The sequence below is a fragment of the Anolis sagrei genome, chromosome 1 (assembly GCF_037176765.1).
Source record: "Anolis sagrei isolate rAnoSag1 chromosome 1, rAnoSag1.mat, whole genome shotgun sequence".
Classification (NCBI taxonomy): Eukaryota; Metazoa; Chordata; class Lepidosauria; order Squamata; family Dactyloidae; genus Anolis; species Anolis sagrei.
In genome coordinates, this window is record NC_090021.1 from 243,983,879 (window position 1) to 244,000,575 (window position 16,697).

The 16,697-nt window shown below is 40.9% G+C and overlaps 1 protein-coding gene across 3 annotated transcripts in view; it reads right to left on the reverse strand.

Annotated features, from left to right (window-relative positions):
- Positions 1 to 3,893: 3,893 nt before the first annotated feature.
- Positions 3,894 to 16,697, reverse strand: part of IFITM10 (interferon induced transmembrane protein 10) — a 42,078-nt gene continuing 29,274 nt past the window's right edge. For all 3 annotated transcript variants that reach the window (XM_067462595.1, XM_067462597.1, XM_067462596.1), the window contains exon 3: positions 3,894 to 4,962. In XM_067462595.1, the coding sequence (XP_067318696.1) occupies positions 4,813 to 4,962 (150 nt within the window). In that variant the 3' untranslated portion in view covers positions 3,894 to 4,812. The remainder of the gene's footprint in view (positions 4,963 to 16,697) is intronic.

A 16,697-nucleotide genomic window follows, 5' to 3' on the forward strand; every position in this document is an offset into this window, starting at 1 on the left:
GTTTAACTGCCATGGCTCATTACAATTGAACCCTGTGATTGGTAGTTTGGTGGCCATCAACAAACTTTGGCAGAGAAAGCTAAAGGTGATATAAAGCAGCTCCCGCAATTCTATAGTATTAAGCCAAACTGGTGTCAAACTACAGTGTGGATACCCCCTGGGATTAAGTTGTCTTTTTCTGTCACTGCTCTTTCCCTCTGCCCAGAACCACCCTGAATGTCTTACGAGGCCAGAGACATCCCTTCAGGAAGGAGAACAGTTGTTCACATAGTTAAGCAGTACACAAGTATGTCCCTGAGGTGCTCAAATGTCTACACAGCTCACTCAACACTAGTTTGCAACCCCATATACACATCCATAGAAATCACTGAATGTGTGTGTCTGTCCTGTGTTGGATTGTGAGTGCTGGGAGGCAACTGATATAAGCCTATATGGTAAATGGGCATGCTACATTAACCAACAACCCTTTATTTCAAAGTAGGATGGCTGTTTTTGACCTGTCAGACTCATCATTAATACTGCAGTAGTTTGTTACTAGATGTAGAAAAGTAGTTGCAGCTGATGCTTTGAAAATGCAGTGATGTTTTGGAGTTTAACCTTGAATATCTCTGAGAAGGAGCCTTTGAAGCTTGTAGTTCAGCTTTGAAGCTTGCTGTTGAAATCTCCCCCCTGCCATTCTGAAATCTGCAAAACACAGCCTTGAAGAGATTCTGGTTCTATCACAGCTCCCCAGAAAAATAAAAATAACACTTCTGTCTTTACCCTAAATGTCAGAAATGGCTATTACTTGTTGATAAAGAAAAAAAATTCAGTGTATGCATTTTCTGCATTGTGACTTTGTGTATTCCTGGATTTGAAGCAGCTGATACTGAACCTGTGAGTAATCTAGATTTGAAAGAACTGTCAGTCACCGTGAAAACTGAGAATTACCAGATATTATACAATGCTAATAAGCTTTTATGTTGGATTATGTCTGCTAGTGTGTATTGTATTGCCTGGGTTATAATTACAATGGCCATTGACTTGACATAAATGAAATTTGACTCATGGACATTATTGTAAAGAGAAAATATATCTGTATCTTCCTACCATGGACTGAGATTTTAGCTAGTCATGTAAATGATGGTATATGCCATGCACAAATAAATCTGGAAGTTGTGTGGAAACTTCTTTTTTGATCGATGTCTGTGGCAACCTTCAACGAGAACATGCCTTGTCTCTCTTCTGTCTATGCAGGAACATGAGCAGCTGCAATAGGTCCAGAGGGTTACTGGCTAGTTTATTAATCAATATACTGAAAACATCAGGTGGCTTTTGCTGCAAGCACACTTTTCTGTGCAGAACAGAAAGCAAAGATGGTAGGGAGGTAGCAGTGTGCCCGGGGGGGGGGGGGGGGGGGGATGCCTATCCAAATGAAGCCACAAATCAAAGTGTGCATCTTGCAGCTACTCAGGCTCGGGAATACAAACCTTTTCACAAATGGAGCAAACAATCAGAGATCACATCTTTTCAGATCATTGGAGCAGCAAGTAATACCAAAATATACAAGTCAATGGGACGCGTAAATATAGCAGCCACAGCTATACTGTACCAGATATAGATTAATCCAAGCTCCACTTCTCTTCTTCTTGGAGAAAATCTGCCTCATTGGGGGAAACCTATTGGTTTCTACAACCAAAAGAACATCTACATTTAACGCATTAACTTTGTTAGCTTCCTATTACATAGTACTACATATTTTATTAGCACTGGTTCAGAAGTCTGCACTGACCAGATGCTTCTGGATGATGCTACAAACCTTTATTTTATTCAAGCTATGTGTATGCAGATAAATGTATATGCTCACTTCTCTCCATTGTGATGCAGGGAGAGGCTTTTAGACCCAGTGGGAAATCTTGCATTCGAGATAGAGAAAATCTGGCCCTCTAGAAATTGAACGGTTTCTCACTGTTGTCCAGTATCGCCGGAGGAAATCAGAATGAGAGCCCAGCACCATTTCAACAGCCACATATTCTTCACCTCTGCTGGGTGTGCTAATAAAACTACAGAATTACAACTGACTGCACAAAATAGGAGGAAAGGCATTTTACTAGCAATATTCAAACATTATTTTCTAGGCAGAATTGTTATCTATTATCTCTTCACTCTCTGGTTGCATCACAGTTCCTCCATTCTGCTGATTTGCCAGTATCTTTGGTGCTTCTGCCTGTCTGGTATGTATCTGATTTCTTTCTGTTTGTGAAAGCACAGCTCCCTGTCACATTTGGTCCATTAAAGGAAGAGAAGGTATTTTTAAAATAAAGATAGAGGGATAACAGCAACATTAATAATACATGATGGAAAGTATTTGTCATCTACCAGATTCAGAGCGAGGAAATGACTTCCAAAACTCAGGGGCAGCATGACAATTTGCACAGCAATCTATTCAACACGGTCTGTTCAGAAAGCCCCCCGTGTGACCCAGAAAACAGGTGATAAGCAAACAGGCCTGATTCTATCCTTTTTGTTTGTGCCTGCTGAAGAAGCTACAGCTGATAGAAATGCTTATAAACAATTGGCTGTGTGCAGATTGGAAACTCCGCAAATGGAAGGAGTCCTTTAAGTGGGAAAAACCAGAACCCAAAATCTCCTCCTCAATAGAAGAAGGAAATGGATGTTGATATTGGTAGACTCATTTCTTCCAGGGCTACCAGACAGACTAAGTTTTTATTCAATCGCCACCTCACCCCATCTCATTTGCAGTATCATTTATTCTATGAACATTTGCTCAACACAACTCTAGATCCAATCCTTAATTTGTAAATATATGCAATGATGATGCAGTAAAATCTATAAACTGTTTATCTATGTCGCTATATAGGAGCCCCCTATATAGAGACATTGACCACTGAGCTGCTGAACTTGCTGACTGAACCACTGAGCTGATGAACTTGCTGATGGAAAGGTCAGCAGTTCGAATCCTGGGAGTGGGGTGAGCTCCCACTGTTAGCCCCAGCTTCTGCCAACCTAGCAATTCGAAAACATGCAAATGTAAGTAGATCAATAGGTACCACTTTGGCGGGAAAGTAACAGCACTCCATGCAGTCATGCTGGCCACATGACCTTGGGGATGTCTACAGATAGCTCTTTGGCTTACAAATGGAGATGAGCACCACCCCCCAGAGTCAGACATTTTAATATAAAATTGACTAATTTAAATGATCAAACACTGTCTTCCCTACAATACAAAGCAGGACACCCCAGAGAAGAGGCCCAACAGCTCAAGATTTAAGAAGTGATTGTGAGTGAGAATTTGCCAAAATGCCATGTGTGCAAACCTACTGCAAACAACCACCTCCAAGGAGTTATTTCTCATCTAAGCTTTTCAGCTCATGGTTGTTGATGATTCCGATCTGCTTTCTTATTGGTTGTTGGTTATACCTAATCCACACCCTGCATATACTAGAGAGAGCTACAGTCAACACAGAGACGGTTCCAGGTGCAATCTTTGGGAATGCAGAGCTGCAGAGATTTCTGTCTGAATATCTTTCATACTGTTGGACTGCAGCCCCAGTATTCCTCACCACTGGCTATGTTGGCAGTCCCCAACCACCTGTTTAGCTTTCAAGATCAGCCTGCATCTGGTGCCTTTGTGGTATTTAGGCATAACCTAAAATACAATACATTGCTATAATTGTGTAATACGAATGGATCCTTAGTAAATTGCCCAGTTACATTATTATCCTAGCCAAGCTGGGGGAAAAAATTACCTTACCTTGACACTAACCAGTATATTAAAATATATAAATAGAATAACTTAGTGGACTTGAAAAGAATGGCATGTTAAATAAATAGTCCAGCCATTGTTTGTTTGAATTAGACACAAAAACGTGACCTGTAGTAAAAACAATGACTGATGGTTAGAGGTATTTTTATTGAAGGTTGACAGAAATACAGGATCTATGTAAATTTTCTGTAAGCTGTCTACATTCTCAGCATTTCCATGAGGTTCCAAAAAGGACCATTAATAATATTTGTTTCCTGGCATTGGCCATAGAAGGCTCCAGGATTCATTAAGGAGAGGCTAGTGTCAACTGCCTGCAAATCCAAATGTTCTGGTTCTTAATATTTTTGCAAGCTATTTTGGGCTTTGGTCAAATCAAATCGAAAATTGGCAAAATGTATACAGCAAAGGTGTGTGCACTGGGAACACAGAGTGGGGAGCGGAGCAGGGAAAGAAGTTGAAAGCAGACTGAATGCAACTGATATGTTCTGCAAAGGCCATGCCTATCTCTTAGCAGCAAGCATTTCCCCCAATTCCCTCGCTTGAGCTCTGAGACGGTGACTTCGCTGTGGGCCCCAGAAAGATCTGGAGATTGACTGGACCCATCAGAACCTTCTGCCCCATCCCTTTAGTTTCAGCACTCAGCCTGGTTGCATAAACTTCATCTCCCAGGATCATTGGTTTTCGCGGTCTTCTCTCCTTTTTTCCTTTGACTGCATTTCATTGACTGAGCTGTGTCAAGTTTTCCTCTCACCATCCAGTTTCTTTATCATGAAAATAAATATTTTTTTGTAAAAAAATGTAAAAGTAAAACTCTCTGCTACAGAAGTTTGTGAACCAGTCAGCCTATAAGTAAGTGTGCATTGGGGATGAGTTTAGTCCCGACTGCCTTTTTCAATTTTTTTTGCAGGGTTGGCGATTTCTTTTTACCATTGTGGAGAAACTTGTGTGAGTAGCTTTTTGATGTTGTTGTTGATGTCCCTTTCATTAGAAACTCAATGGCCACTTCTGGCATGGAAAGAGATGGGCAACGATCTCTGGCCCACCATCTAGTAGTCAGTAAGAGGATATCGCAGGAAGATGAAGACCAGAATGATACAGAAGGTGGCTAGTGCCGAGCTGGTAATGTTAAAAAGACGGGCCGTCTTGGCATCTTCAACAGCACCATTCAGGTCATTGAGGAGTTTTTTGTCTCGAACCTAAAAACAACACAAAAAATCAAACAAAAGTGGGATATGTCAATAATAGTTTTTCAAACTATAACTAAGAAAATTACAATTTTAAAGGCTTGAAACATATATAGACACACATGCCCCATGCTTTTCTCCCAGTTTGGGAGAAGACCTGCCCTGTTATCTTTAGTAGGGCCTGGGTAATTAGAAGATGCTGAGTGAGACTATTTCAAAGCTGAGATATCTCAGGGTGGATCATTCCTTTCCTTTCCTCTTTTCATTGCTGACTGCAATTCCCAGCATTCATTCAGCAGTCACTGATACCCTTAGCATGTTGCACTATTATAGCACGAGCATCCCCCTTAAACTGCTATGGCAACATTATGTGTCATTCCATGGTTTGTAGTTCATTGAGGCCCAAGAGCCCTCTTGTATGAGAATTTGAAATGCTTCTTTCCCAACTGCAAGCCCAGGTTCCATGTAATATTGCCACTGGCATTAAAGTAGAATAATAGAATCATACAGTTAGAAGAGACCACATGGGCCATTTAGTCCAACCCCCTGCCATACAGGAAAAGCATAAAGTATTCTTGACAGATGGCCATCCAGCATCTGTTTACAAGCACCCAAAGAAGGTGCTTTCACCATGCTGCCTGGCAGGGAGTCCCACTGTTGAACAGCTCTTACAGTCAGAAAGTTCTTCCTAATGTTCAAGTGGAATCTCCTTTCCTGTAATTTCAACCCATAATAGTGCTATAACAGTGTAGTATGATAAAGTCCTGAGGCTTGCAGCCTCATAAGTAACTTCTTTGAGTGTTGTGTTGCTGCTCCATTATACACTGGGGAAATATTTCCTCTGGCTAGAAGCCCTATTTCTCCCAGACCATACAGCTGCTGCCATTCTTCCCTTTTTGTTAAGGAAAGCAGTCCTGCAAATGAGGTGATGGGAGGAAGTGAGCTACCTGCTGGGGACAAGGATGTCAGGTAAGTGCCCAGGTCCTTGGCTCTGCCCAAGAATAACAATCCTTTGTCCTAGAGAAACTTCAGCTCTTCTGTAGCTCTATGATACAAAAGCTGATTGTATCATAGAAACATAAGAGTTAGAAGGTGACACCAAAAATAATTTAGTCCAACCCCACCAGTGTAGGAATCTATAGCTGAACCATCCCTGGCTGATGGCAGTGCAACCTCAATGTAAAAAATGGAAGTGAAAGAGTCGAGTGCTTATAATGAGAAACAGATAACGAGAAAAGAGTGTAATGGTAATTGCAAAGAAGGGGCATTAGGCATCTGACATCGACTTACTGTCATTTGGGGAATGAAACTCAGCATGGCTGAATATATTTGAATATATTTCATTTCCTTGTTATCCACCATTCCTACCTCTCTGGAATCAGAACTATGAATGAAAAATGTCATGGCTCCAGAAGCCCAGAATAGGCTTCTTCTCTCCACAAACCTGAAACTCAGATATGTCGCAGTCTGAAAAAGCCACCAAGCGCAGCACTCACACGTTCTTCCTCCCAATCTAATTTCCAAGGCTCCTTCTGAGTAATATACATGATGGGAAGGGAGCACATATAGAGTATAGAGTAGGAATGCTAGGTTCCCAGCAGTGATCCTGTTTGAACTGGTCATGGACACTGAAAATGTGATTGTAAAAGCTAGTGTGGGATTTATCCTACTAGTGAGATAACTGCAAACCATTTCAGAGGCTGAGAGGGTAAAATCTGGCACAGGATTCCACTGCAGTAAGAAGCTACCTACAGAACTCACAGGGCATTAATATTAATAAGGTGAAGCTAATGAAGATCTTCTGCAGAGCCAGTGTGCTTTAGCTTATAGCTATTGCAGGGAGAAATAAAGTTTCATCTTCAAGCAGAATAGACTGACACATGACCCCACACATTATTAGGACCGCCGTTAAAACTTGCATAATGAAGCAGTATATTCTGGATCAGGCTTCTTGATGCCAGAATATTGTGGAAGAAATGACCAAAAGGTTATTCTTCCTCGGCAAAGAATCTCTGCAGCCCTTGAACAATGGCAAGGGCAGATAATTGGCCCCTATAAAGACTGAAGCTGCCACCCCTCCTCGGCTTGATTTGATTACAGACGTATTTGACAATGACATATTACTCTGTTGCAATTCTTAGTCAATGCTTTCAGTCTACTTCATCACATTCATGAAAAATTACTCTTAGATAGCAGGAATATTTATAATCAGATACCTACACACATACACAAGTGTGCAGAGAGTAAGGAAAAATAAACATTGAAGTCAAACAGCAGTGAAACTTCAGCATGACAGTTCAATCAAATGAAAAATGTATGAAAATAAACAGAATGGTCAATTCTAACAGTAGGTATTTTTACTAGCCAATTCTTTTTAATTTGTTGCAAATCAGAAGTATTCATGTCAACATTAGAGTGTCCTAGGATATTAAAATAACTGTGCCATTGCCACTGTATACCTTCAAGTCATTTCCAACTTATGTCAACCCATAAAAAATACCAGAAGCCATTTGATCTTGGAAGCTTAGCAGGGTCTGTTCTGGTTAGTAGTTGAATGGGAGGCCACCAATGAATACCAGGTGTTTTAGGTTACAGTTCAGAGGAAGGAACTGGTAAACCATTTCTGAGTATCCCTTCCCTTAGAAAACCCTAAGGGGGTGCTGTATGTCAACTAGTGACTTGAAGGCACCTTATGAGGAAGCCCCTGGTAATGCAGTGGGTTACACCACTGAGCTGCTGAACTTGCTGACTGAAAAGTTGGCGGTTCGAATCCAGGGAGCGGGATGTGCTCCTGCTATTAGGCCCAGTTTCTGCCAACCTAGCAGTTCAAAAACATGTAAATGTGAATAATAATAATAATAATAATAATAATAATAATATACCCTGCCATCATCTCCCCAAAGGGGACTCTGGGTGGCTAACACAAAGCCAAGCCCAAAATTACAATACAGCAAAATAAAATACAAACAAGCAAATAATAACATCAAAATGAGATTAGGGGGTTTGCCTAATCTCACTAGGTAGCGAGTTCCAAAGCCGGGGGAGGGGGCACAATGGAAAAAGCTCTCTCCCTTGTCCCCACAAGCCGTGCTTGTGATGGAGGTGGGAGAGAAAGAAGGGCCTCCCCAGAGGATCGAAGAGATTCTGCAGGTTTGCAGAAGGAAATGCGGTCACGAAGGTAGGCGGGTCCCAAACAATGTAGGGCTTTGTAGGTGATAACCTGCACCGGCAAAGTAGATCAACAGGAAGGTAACAGTGCTCCATTCAGTCATGCTGGCCACATGACCTTGGAGGTGTCTACAAACAACACCAGCTCTTCAGCTTAAAAATGGAGATGAGCACCAACCTCCAGAGTCAGACACGACCAAACTTAATGTCAGGGGAAAACCTTTACCTATGAGGAAGCTACACCTATCACACCCTATCACAGGGTTACCTTTGCAAGATTTGATCAGTGGAAGATTGCCTTTGCCCTCCTCTGAGGCTGAGAGAGTGTGAGCTGCCCAAGGCTGGTTATCTTGACTAAGTGGGAATTTGAACTCTGGTCTCAAGAATTGTAGTCCATTACTTAAACCACTACATTATGTTGGTTCTCAGACTGCATCCAAAGTCACTGAAATATAACTTTATTTCATTTTCTCTCTCCATTTTTACCACCACAGAATAAAAGCACACATGTTAGGGTCATGAACAATTTGGTAACAGTAAAAGTTTTTTGCACATCATCTAGTGGCTGTTTTTGACATTTACGTGACTGTGTTGTACAGTGTTTACAGAATATGGACTCTGCAAATGATGCTTCAGCTGTACTTCCTAAAAAGGAAAATCAGCCTGTTTGTCAACTCTTGCAAATGTTGATTTGTTATCAGGACATGTCTGATTTTCATGTTAAAAAAATGGACCGAAAGGGGTTACATATTGAAAAAGGGTAAGAAGTCCTGCTCTATGTATGAAAGCTTATAACCTCACATTATAACATGCCTAGTAATAGTGAAGCCATTTGTAGGTTTTTTCAACTGCTGAAATTTACAATTTGTCCTTATAGATATTATGTTTCTCCAAACCTGAAAAGTGGTTGACATCTTGTGTGTGTATACATGTAAGATGCTGATAAAACAGTATATTTAATTATTATTATGATTTAAGTTTTGTTGATGTTGTGATTTACATGGGAGGAAAAACTGCAATGGCAGCTTCCTATTAAAACAAATGCAAACCCGCTCAAGTATGTTTGGTGGGAACATGGGAGAGGGCTTTTCAACAGATTTAATGGCATTCCAAGTGGATAATTTATTTGCAGGTTTGCTGAAGGAGCCCCCAGTGGCACAGTGATTAAACTCTTGTGCTGGCAGGACTGTTGACAGATAGGTCAGTGTTTTGAATCCAGGGAGAGCGGGTTGAGCTCCCTCTGTCAGCTCCAGCTCCCCATGCTGGGACATGAGAGAAGCCTCCCACAAGGATGGTAAAACATCAAACATTCGGGCATCCTTTCGGTAACATCCTTGCAGACAGCCCATTCTCTCACACCAGAAACGACTTGCAGTTTCTCAAGTCACTCCTGACATGAAAAAAGGCTTGCTGAAAAATCACAGTGCATTAGTCAAACAATTAAAATCATTATAATAGGATAACTTCCACAATATGTCATACTGAAGAGGAAGTAAGCTTATTTTCTGCTTCTCCAGAGATGAATTCATGGAGCAACAGATTCAAACTACAGGAAAAGAGATTCCATCTGAAGATTAGGAAGAATTTCCTGATGGTAAGAGCCATTTGACAGTGGAATAAGCTGCCCTGGAGTGTGGTAGAGTTTTAAAACAGAGGCTGGGTATCTGTTGGGTGTGCCTTGATTGTGTGTTATGGCAGTGGGTTGAAATAGATAGCTCTTAGGGTCTCTTCCAAGTCTGTAGTTCTATGATTCTATCAATTTACTTCCTAGTCACCATTATTTTGTTTATATAACTATTTTGCAAATGGAAACTATTTTAATTTTATACTGATTTGCTTTTTTGGAAGCATAACCTTTTTGGAAGCAAAATGCATTACTTGGGAGGTATTTTGTTATTACCTATGAAAACCTTTTTCCATGGAAATCTCCACCAGAATCCTACATAAACTTTACATATACCAAAAGATGCAGCAGAGGCATTAAGGCAGCTAACAGATCATCCCACCCTTGATTTTAAAAAGCCTTTAGGCTTGTGGGTTTGTTTGGGGTTTTCTTGCTTTAAAAAAAATAGAATTCTGAGATCCACCAAATGCATCCATATACAAAAACCATCCACTTAAAATTTGAGAATTCAAAACTCATTGTGTTTCTACAACTCTAGGACATCTTTGTTTTAACAGTATAATTTAGACTTTAGGGCAGGGGCCCTCAAATTAAGGCCTGTAGGCCAGATATAGCCCCCCCCCCTAAGTTCATTTACCTGGCCCTCGCTCAGGGTCACCCTAAGTCTGAAACTACTTGAAAGCACACAACAACAACAACAACAACAACAACAACAACAACAACCCTATGTCATCAGCCAAAAGCAGGCCCCCACTTCCCATTGAAATGTTTATATTTGTCAAGATTATTTTTCATTTTAATTATTGTATTGTTTTAAGTGTTTTTTGCATTTCAAATAAGATATGTGCAGTGTGCATAGATATTAATTCAAGTGTTTTTCAAATTATAATCCAGCCCTCCAACAGTTAGAGGGACTGTGACCTGACCTTCTGTTTAAAATGTCTGAGGACCCCTGCTTTAGGGGAAGGAGTTATTTGGTTGCTGCTCTTGTTTTTTTGGTTTTTTTTTTTTAAGCAGCACTGCACTTTTTTCTTTTTCTTTTTTTGGTCGTGTCAGGAGCAACTGCTCCTGTTGTGAGAGAATTGGCCGTCTGCAAGGACGATGCCCAGGGGACGCCTGGATGATTTTTGATGTTTTATCATCCTTGTGGGAGGCTTCTCTCATGCGACCTGTCGGTCTTCAGTCCTGCCGGCACAGTGCTTTAACCCACTGCGCCACCGGGGGCTGCAAACCGCTTAGAGGTCTACCTTTATATCCAAATTCAACCTTCCGCAGATTCCTTATTGAGGGCTTTCCGTCAGGAGAAACCAAAAGTCCACTTGCAATACACAAAGTGAAACACCAGATGTCAGTGATGGACAACAAATGGAAAATCAATTTGCCTAAAGTGCAGCAGTGTTTTATAGAAAGAGCCTCATACAGACCAAGTATCTTCAGAAACAGTCCACTAGGCTGCAGAAGCTCATAGGATTTCATTTTCATGAAGATTTACAGTGGCAACCAAAGGAAAGGAAATTCAGTTTGTTTAAATAAAACGTTTTAATTTTCAAAAAAGGAAAAAAGAAAAAGTCCACTAATTTCTACTAGTTGTTTTTTAGTTGTATACTTTTGACTTCCATTTACTCTCTTGTGAACCAGGTGCTGCTCTATAAACTGATGGCAATGACGGATGGCCAAGTCTTTCAATCCATACTTCTAGCACATTAATTTATGAAGCTTCGGGTTTATTTCAAGCCTTGCTACTCCTTCTGCATTTTAAATAAATGGAATCTTCCACTTTGCTCCGCTCCCATTGCAAGGCAGCTCTTTCACAAATATTCTCCCTGTTTGTCAAAAACATGGTCTGCTTGTTGGCACCAACTTTTGTTAAAGAAAGTCAGCAGTATCAGTTGAACTGTAGAAAACTTAATGGGCAAACTTGATGTTATGCAAGTGTACCTCTTTCTGGGTTCCATGGGTCCTATCATAACTGAATATTGCAAACATACAGTAATCACAATTTATCTCCCCGTATGTTTTTGCGAGACTATACAGAAGATCTGTATAGGAAGGATAATAATATCGAGGATAGTTTTGACGGTGTGGTGAATGAATTAGAACCAGACATCCTGAGGAGTGAGGTTGAATGGGCCTTAAGAAGCATTGCTAACAACAAGGCAGCAGGAGACGACGGGATCCCAGCTGAACTGTTTAAAATCTTAAAAGATGATGCTGTCATGCCATATGCCAGCAAATATGGAAAACACAAGAATGGCCATCAGACTGGAAAAAATCAACTTATATCCCCATACCAAAAAAGGGAAATGCAAAAGACTGCTCCAACTTCCGTACAGTGGCCCTTATTTCTCATGCCAGTAAGGTAATCCTCAAGATCCTGCAAGGAAGACTCCAGCAATACATGGAGCGAGAGTTGCCAGACGTTCAAGCTGGGTTTAGAAAAGGCAGAGGAACGAGAGACCAGATTGCCAATATCTGCTGGATAATGGAGAAAGGCAAGGAGTTTCAGAAAAACATCTACTTCTGCTTCATTGACTATTCTAAAGCCTTTGACTGTGTGGATCATAATAAATTGTGGCAAGTCCTTGGTGGGATGGGCATACCAAGCCACCTTGTCTCTCTCCTGAGGAATCTGTACAAGGACCAAGTAGCAACAGTCAGAACTGACCACGGAACAACAGACTGGTTCAAGATTGGGAAAGGTGTACGGCAAGGCTGCATACTCTCACCCAACCTTTTTAACTTGTATGCAGAACACATCATGCGATGTGCGGGGCTTGATGAATGCAAAGCTGGAGTGAAAATTGCTGGAAGAAACATTAACAACCTCAGATATGCAGATGACACCACTCTGGTGGCCGAAAGCGAGGAGGAGCTGAGGAGCCTTCTAATCAAGGTGAAAGAAGAAAGCGCAAAAGCCGGGTTGCAGCTAAACGTCAAAAAAACCAAGATTATGGCAACAAGAATGATTGACAACTGGAAAATAGAGGGAGAAAATGTGGAGGCCGTGACAGACTTCGTATTTCTAGGTGCAAAGATTACTGCAGATGCAGACTGTGGCCAGGAAATCAGAAGACGCTTACTTCTTGGGAGGAGACAATGTCCAATCTCGATAAAATAGTAAAGAGTAGAGACATCAGACTGGCAACAAAGATCCGCCTAGTCAAAGCCATGGTATTCCCTGTAGTAACCTATGGATGTGAGAGCTGGATCTTAGGGAAGGCTGAGCGAAGGAAGATCAATGCTTTTGAGCTGTGGTGTTGGAGGAAAGTTCTGAGAGTGCCTTGGACTGTGAGAAGATCCAACCAGTTCATCCTCCAGGAAATAAAGCCCGGATGCTCATTGGAGGGAAGGATACTAGAGACAAAGTTGAAGTACTTTGGCCACATCATGAGGAGACAGCAAAGCCTAGAGAAGACAATTATGCTGGGGAAAGTGGAAGGCAAAAGGAAGAGGGGCCGCCCAAGGGCAAGATGGATGGATGGCATCCTTGAAGTGACTGGACTGACCTTGAAGGAGGTGGGGGTGGTGACGGCCAACAGGGAGCTCTGGCGTGGGCTGGTCCATGAGGTCACAAAGAGTCGGAGACGACTGAACGAATGAACAACAACATGTTTTTGTGACAAATCCAACAAATAAAATTAAATTCAATACATATACACTAACCCAAAAGTTCCATGCATCCAAAAGGGTGTCAATGTGAGACTTGTCTGCAGGACTATGCTTGCAATTTTGATGCAACATTAAAGCCCTGGATTAAGATGCCAAACAGAAGCAAATGCAACTGTAAAAAGTCTGCCCTATTGCCCCCTCCTAAATATATAACTGAAAATCTTACAGTTTTATAGAGAGTGAAAAGGTCCTATCTGCATGATCACTTGATCTGCATCATAACTGCCTTCCTCCCTAGCTCCTCTTTCCTTTTTGAACTAAACTAGTAAATTCACCTTCTCTGTAGAACTAATAACAGGGTCACACAAATGCACACAATCAATAAGTAATATTCAGACAGCCTTCTTCATTTTAAACCATTGGATAATGTAATTTTTATCTATGTTTGTAGTAACTAATGCAAGTTATGACTGGGGAAGAGGTTGGATTTCTGCCTAAATCTTCTATTCTGTCTGAGTTTGGAAGGTAAGCAGGGTCAGCTCTGGCTAGTGCTTGGATGGAAGACCACTACTAAATCCTGAATGCTGTAGGCATATTAAGAGTTCTAGATGTCTGTCTGCCAGAGAAAACGTATCTGTAACAATGTGTGACAAAGGGGAATATCACTGGGCCAGGTTACACAAAGATACCTTTCTGCAGAAAAGGGCTAAGCATCCCCTCTGACAGTAATGGTTGGTATCCCATGTCAGCGGGACAGTGAGTCCACTCCCTCTGGGTTTTAGTCACCTTTACAGGAGCTATCCAAAGGTGCTACAGCCAAGCCCCAAATAGTTTCAATACTTTGGATAGCTCACTTAAAGGCTGAAATTCAAAATCTGTCCAGTGATTTAGGAGTCAGTAGGCACCACTGCCTCCATACCAGGGGTCCCCAAACTAAGGCCCATGTGCCTTGATCCTCCAAGGTCATTTATCTACTCCCACCCTAAACTTTAGACGTGCGATCGCCCTAAGTCTGAAATGACTTGAAGGCATACAACAACAACAATCCTACTTAACTCAACTATCTCATTAGTCAACAGCAGGGTCACACTTTCCACTGAAATATTGGTAAGTCTATGTTGATTAAAATTGTTCTCCATTTTAAATATTGGATTTTTCTTTCATGTTGTTTTTTAACAATAAATAAGATATGTTTTTTTTCCAAACTATTGTCTCCCCCCCCCCCCCCAAACAGTCTGAGGGACTGTAAACCGGCCTTCTGCTTTAAAAGTTTGAAGACACCTGCTCTACACCATTTCTGTGCTCATCACTGCTCCCTTCTAATGCTGCTTTTCCCCCAAACAAGTCACTTTATGAGTTTCAAGATATATCCTGGCACATTAAAGATTATTTGGTCTTCCAAGATAGCCACGTAATGAGAAGATCTATTTGTGACACCTGCAGTGCTGAAACTCCTAAACCGGTATTTATTAGTGCACAAAGAATTTTAAACACTTGCAAAATCAGCAGTTCTCACTGAGAACACTAGATTCTCAGAGTACTTTGAAGATATGGCCAATTTCCCCCCTTTCCATTTCTTGGATTAAAACAGTAACATTAAGGCAGAGGTGGAGGAGAAAGGAGGGGGTGTATTTTGTTTCTGCACAACATTTTCATATTTAGAAAATCCAAAAATATTCTGAATAGATTAAGAATAATTATACAACAATTGCATTATTTTAAAATAAACCATTCCATTAACCAAGCCCCATTTTTAAGGGGTTTGGACAGTGATTGAGATGGAAAAGGGGACATAATATATTTACAAGGTGACTGTTTATCAGGTTTGTTCCTCCATCTTGAAGTGAGAGATCACATTTTCTTTTCCCACCTTTACTCCAAAAGTCTAGAATGGCACAAAAACTTATCATTTTAGCCCTTTACATTCTGCAGGATTGTAATCTTGATGGAATACTTTTAATATCTGTGGTGTATCATCCAATACGGTGCCCTTGCAATAAAGAAGAGAGCACCACCTGAGACACCTACGATTCCTTGCCCTATTTCCCAAAGGCATCACACACTCTCCATAAATAAAATAAAGGCAGATGTCTACTTGAAGAGAATTCTGGGATTAATGGCAACCCCATGAATTTCATAAGGTTTTCTTAGGCAAGGAATACTCAGAAGAGCTTTTGCCAGTTTTTTTCTTCTGAATTAGAGCCTACAGTGCCTGGAATTTCATTAGTGGTCTCCTATCCTAGTACTAACCAGGGTTGATCCTGCTAAGCTTCTAATATCAGACAGGATCTGATGCCTTAACAGTATCAGATCCAGTCAGCATGGAGTGCTGGGTTATATCTCTGGAGATCAGGTTTCAAATCCCTGTTCAACCATGGTAATCCACAGGGTGTTCTTGAGGAAATCCCATGCTCTCAACCTCAGAATACATGAAAGGCCTCTGAACAAAACTTGCCCCATGATAGATTTGCCTTGGGGTTATCATAAGTCAGAAATATTTTGGGGCACACAACAACAGCAACAAATCTTGACTTCTACATAGATTCCTTGTGGCTATTCCTAACAGTTAAAATGCTTTAAGTCTGGAAAGAAGTTACTTGTCCTGTAGCTGTAAACATCTCACAGCTACTGGACAAGTGATGACAATCAATCCTGCAGAAACATTATTTTAAAAACATTCCACAAATAAAATATTAGCAAGCATTATTGTCATTATTTTGACTCCCATTGGTATCCTACCATTCCACCAATGGAACTCAAATTGGCAGTTTCCCCTCCTCAATTGAAACAGATGAGATTGTAAGTCCAAGGTACTTGGCCAAGGATACCAAAGAGCTAAAAGGCTGCAACCCAGTTTGAAGCTTGGTTTCCTACATCCAAGCCCAGTTTTCTAGCCACTAAAGCAGGGGAGAGTAAGACTTCAAACTTAGAGGATCAATATTGTCTTTATTTAAAACTTAAGATTCACCAAATGAAGTCTGATGTGAAAGACAAAGAATTCAAGTATTTCAAGCCCATGATTTGGTTTTAAGAACCAGAACTGAATATCACTCATAGACTTTCCATGCAAAAGAATCCACTTCTGGTTTCCCAAACTTACGGTAATTTAATTTCAGCAGCATAGTTTAAGGTGGGAGTGAATAATTTTATTGTTACTTGCATGAAGCAATAGGGAACCACAAATCCAAGACAATCTATTTCAAACTATCCAGAGATCTGGATGCCACATGGATGAAAAGTGCCAAGTTTATGGAAATATAAGAGCCCAATTTCTTTGGTGGCTGTTCTGCACATTCAAGATACTAAGTGTTTGCAGTGTTTGCAGGGCTGCCTTTGCATAATGCAA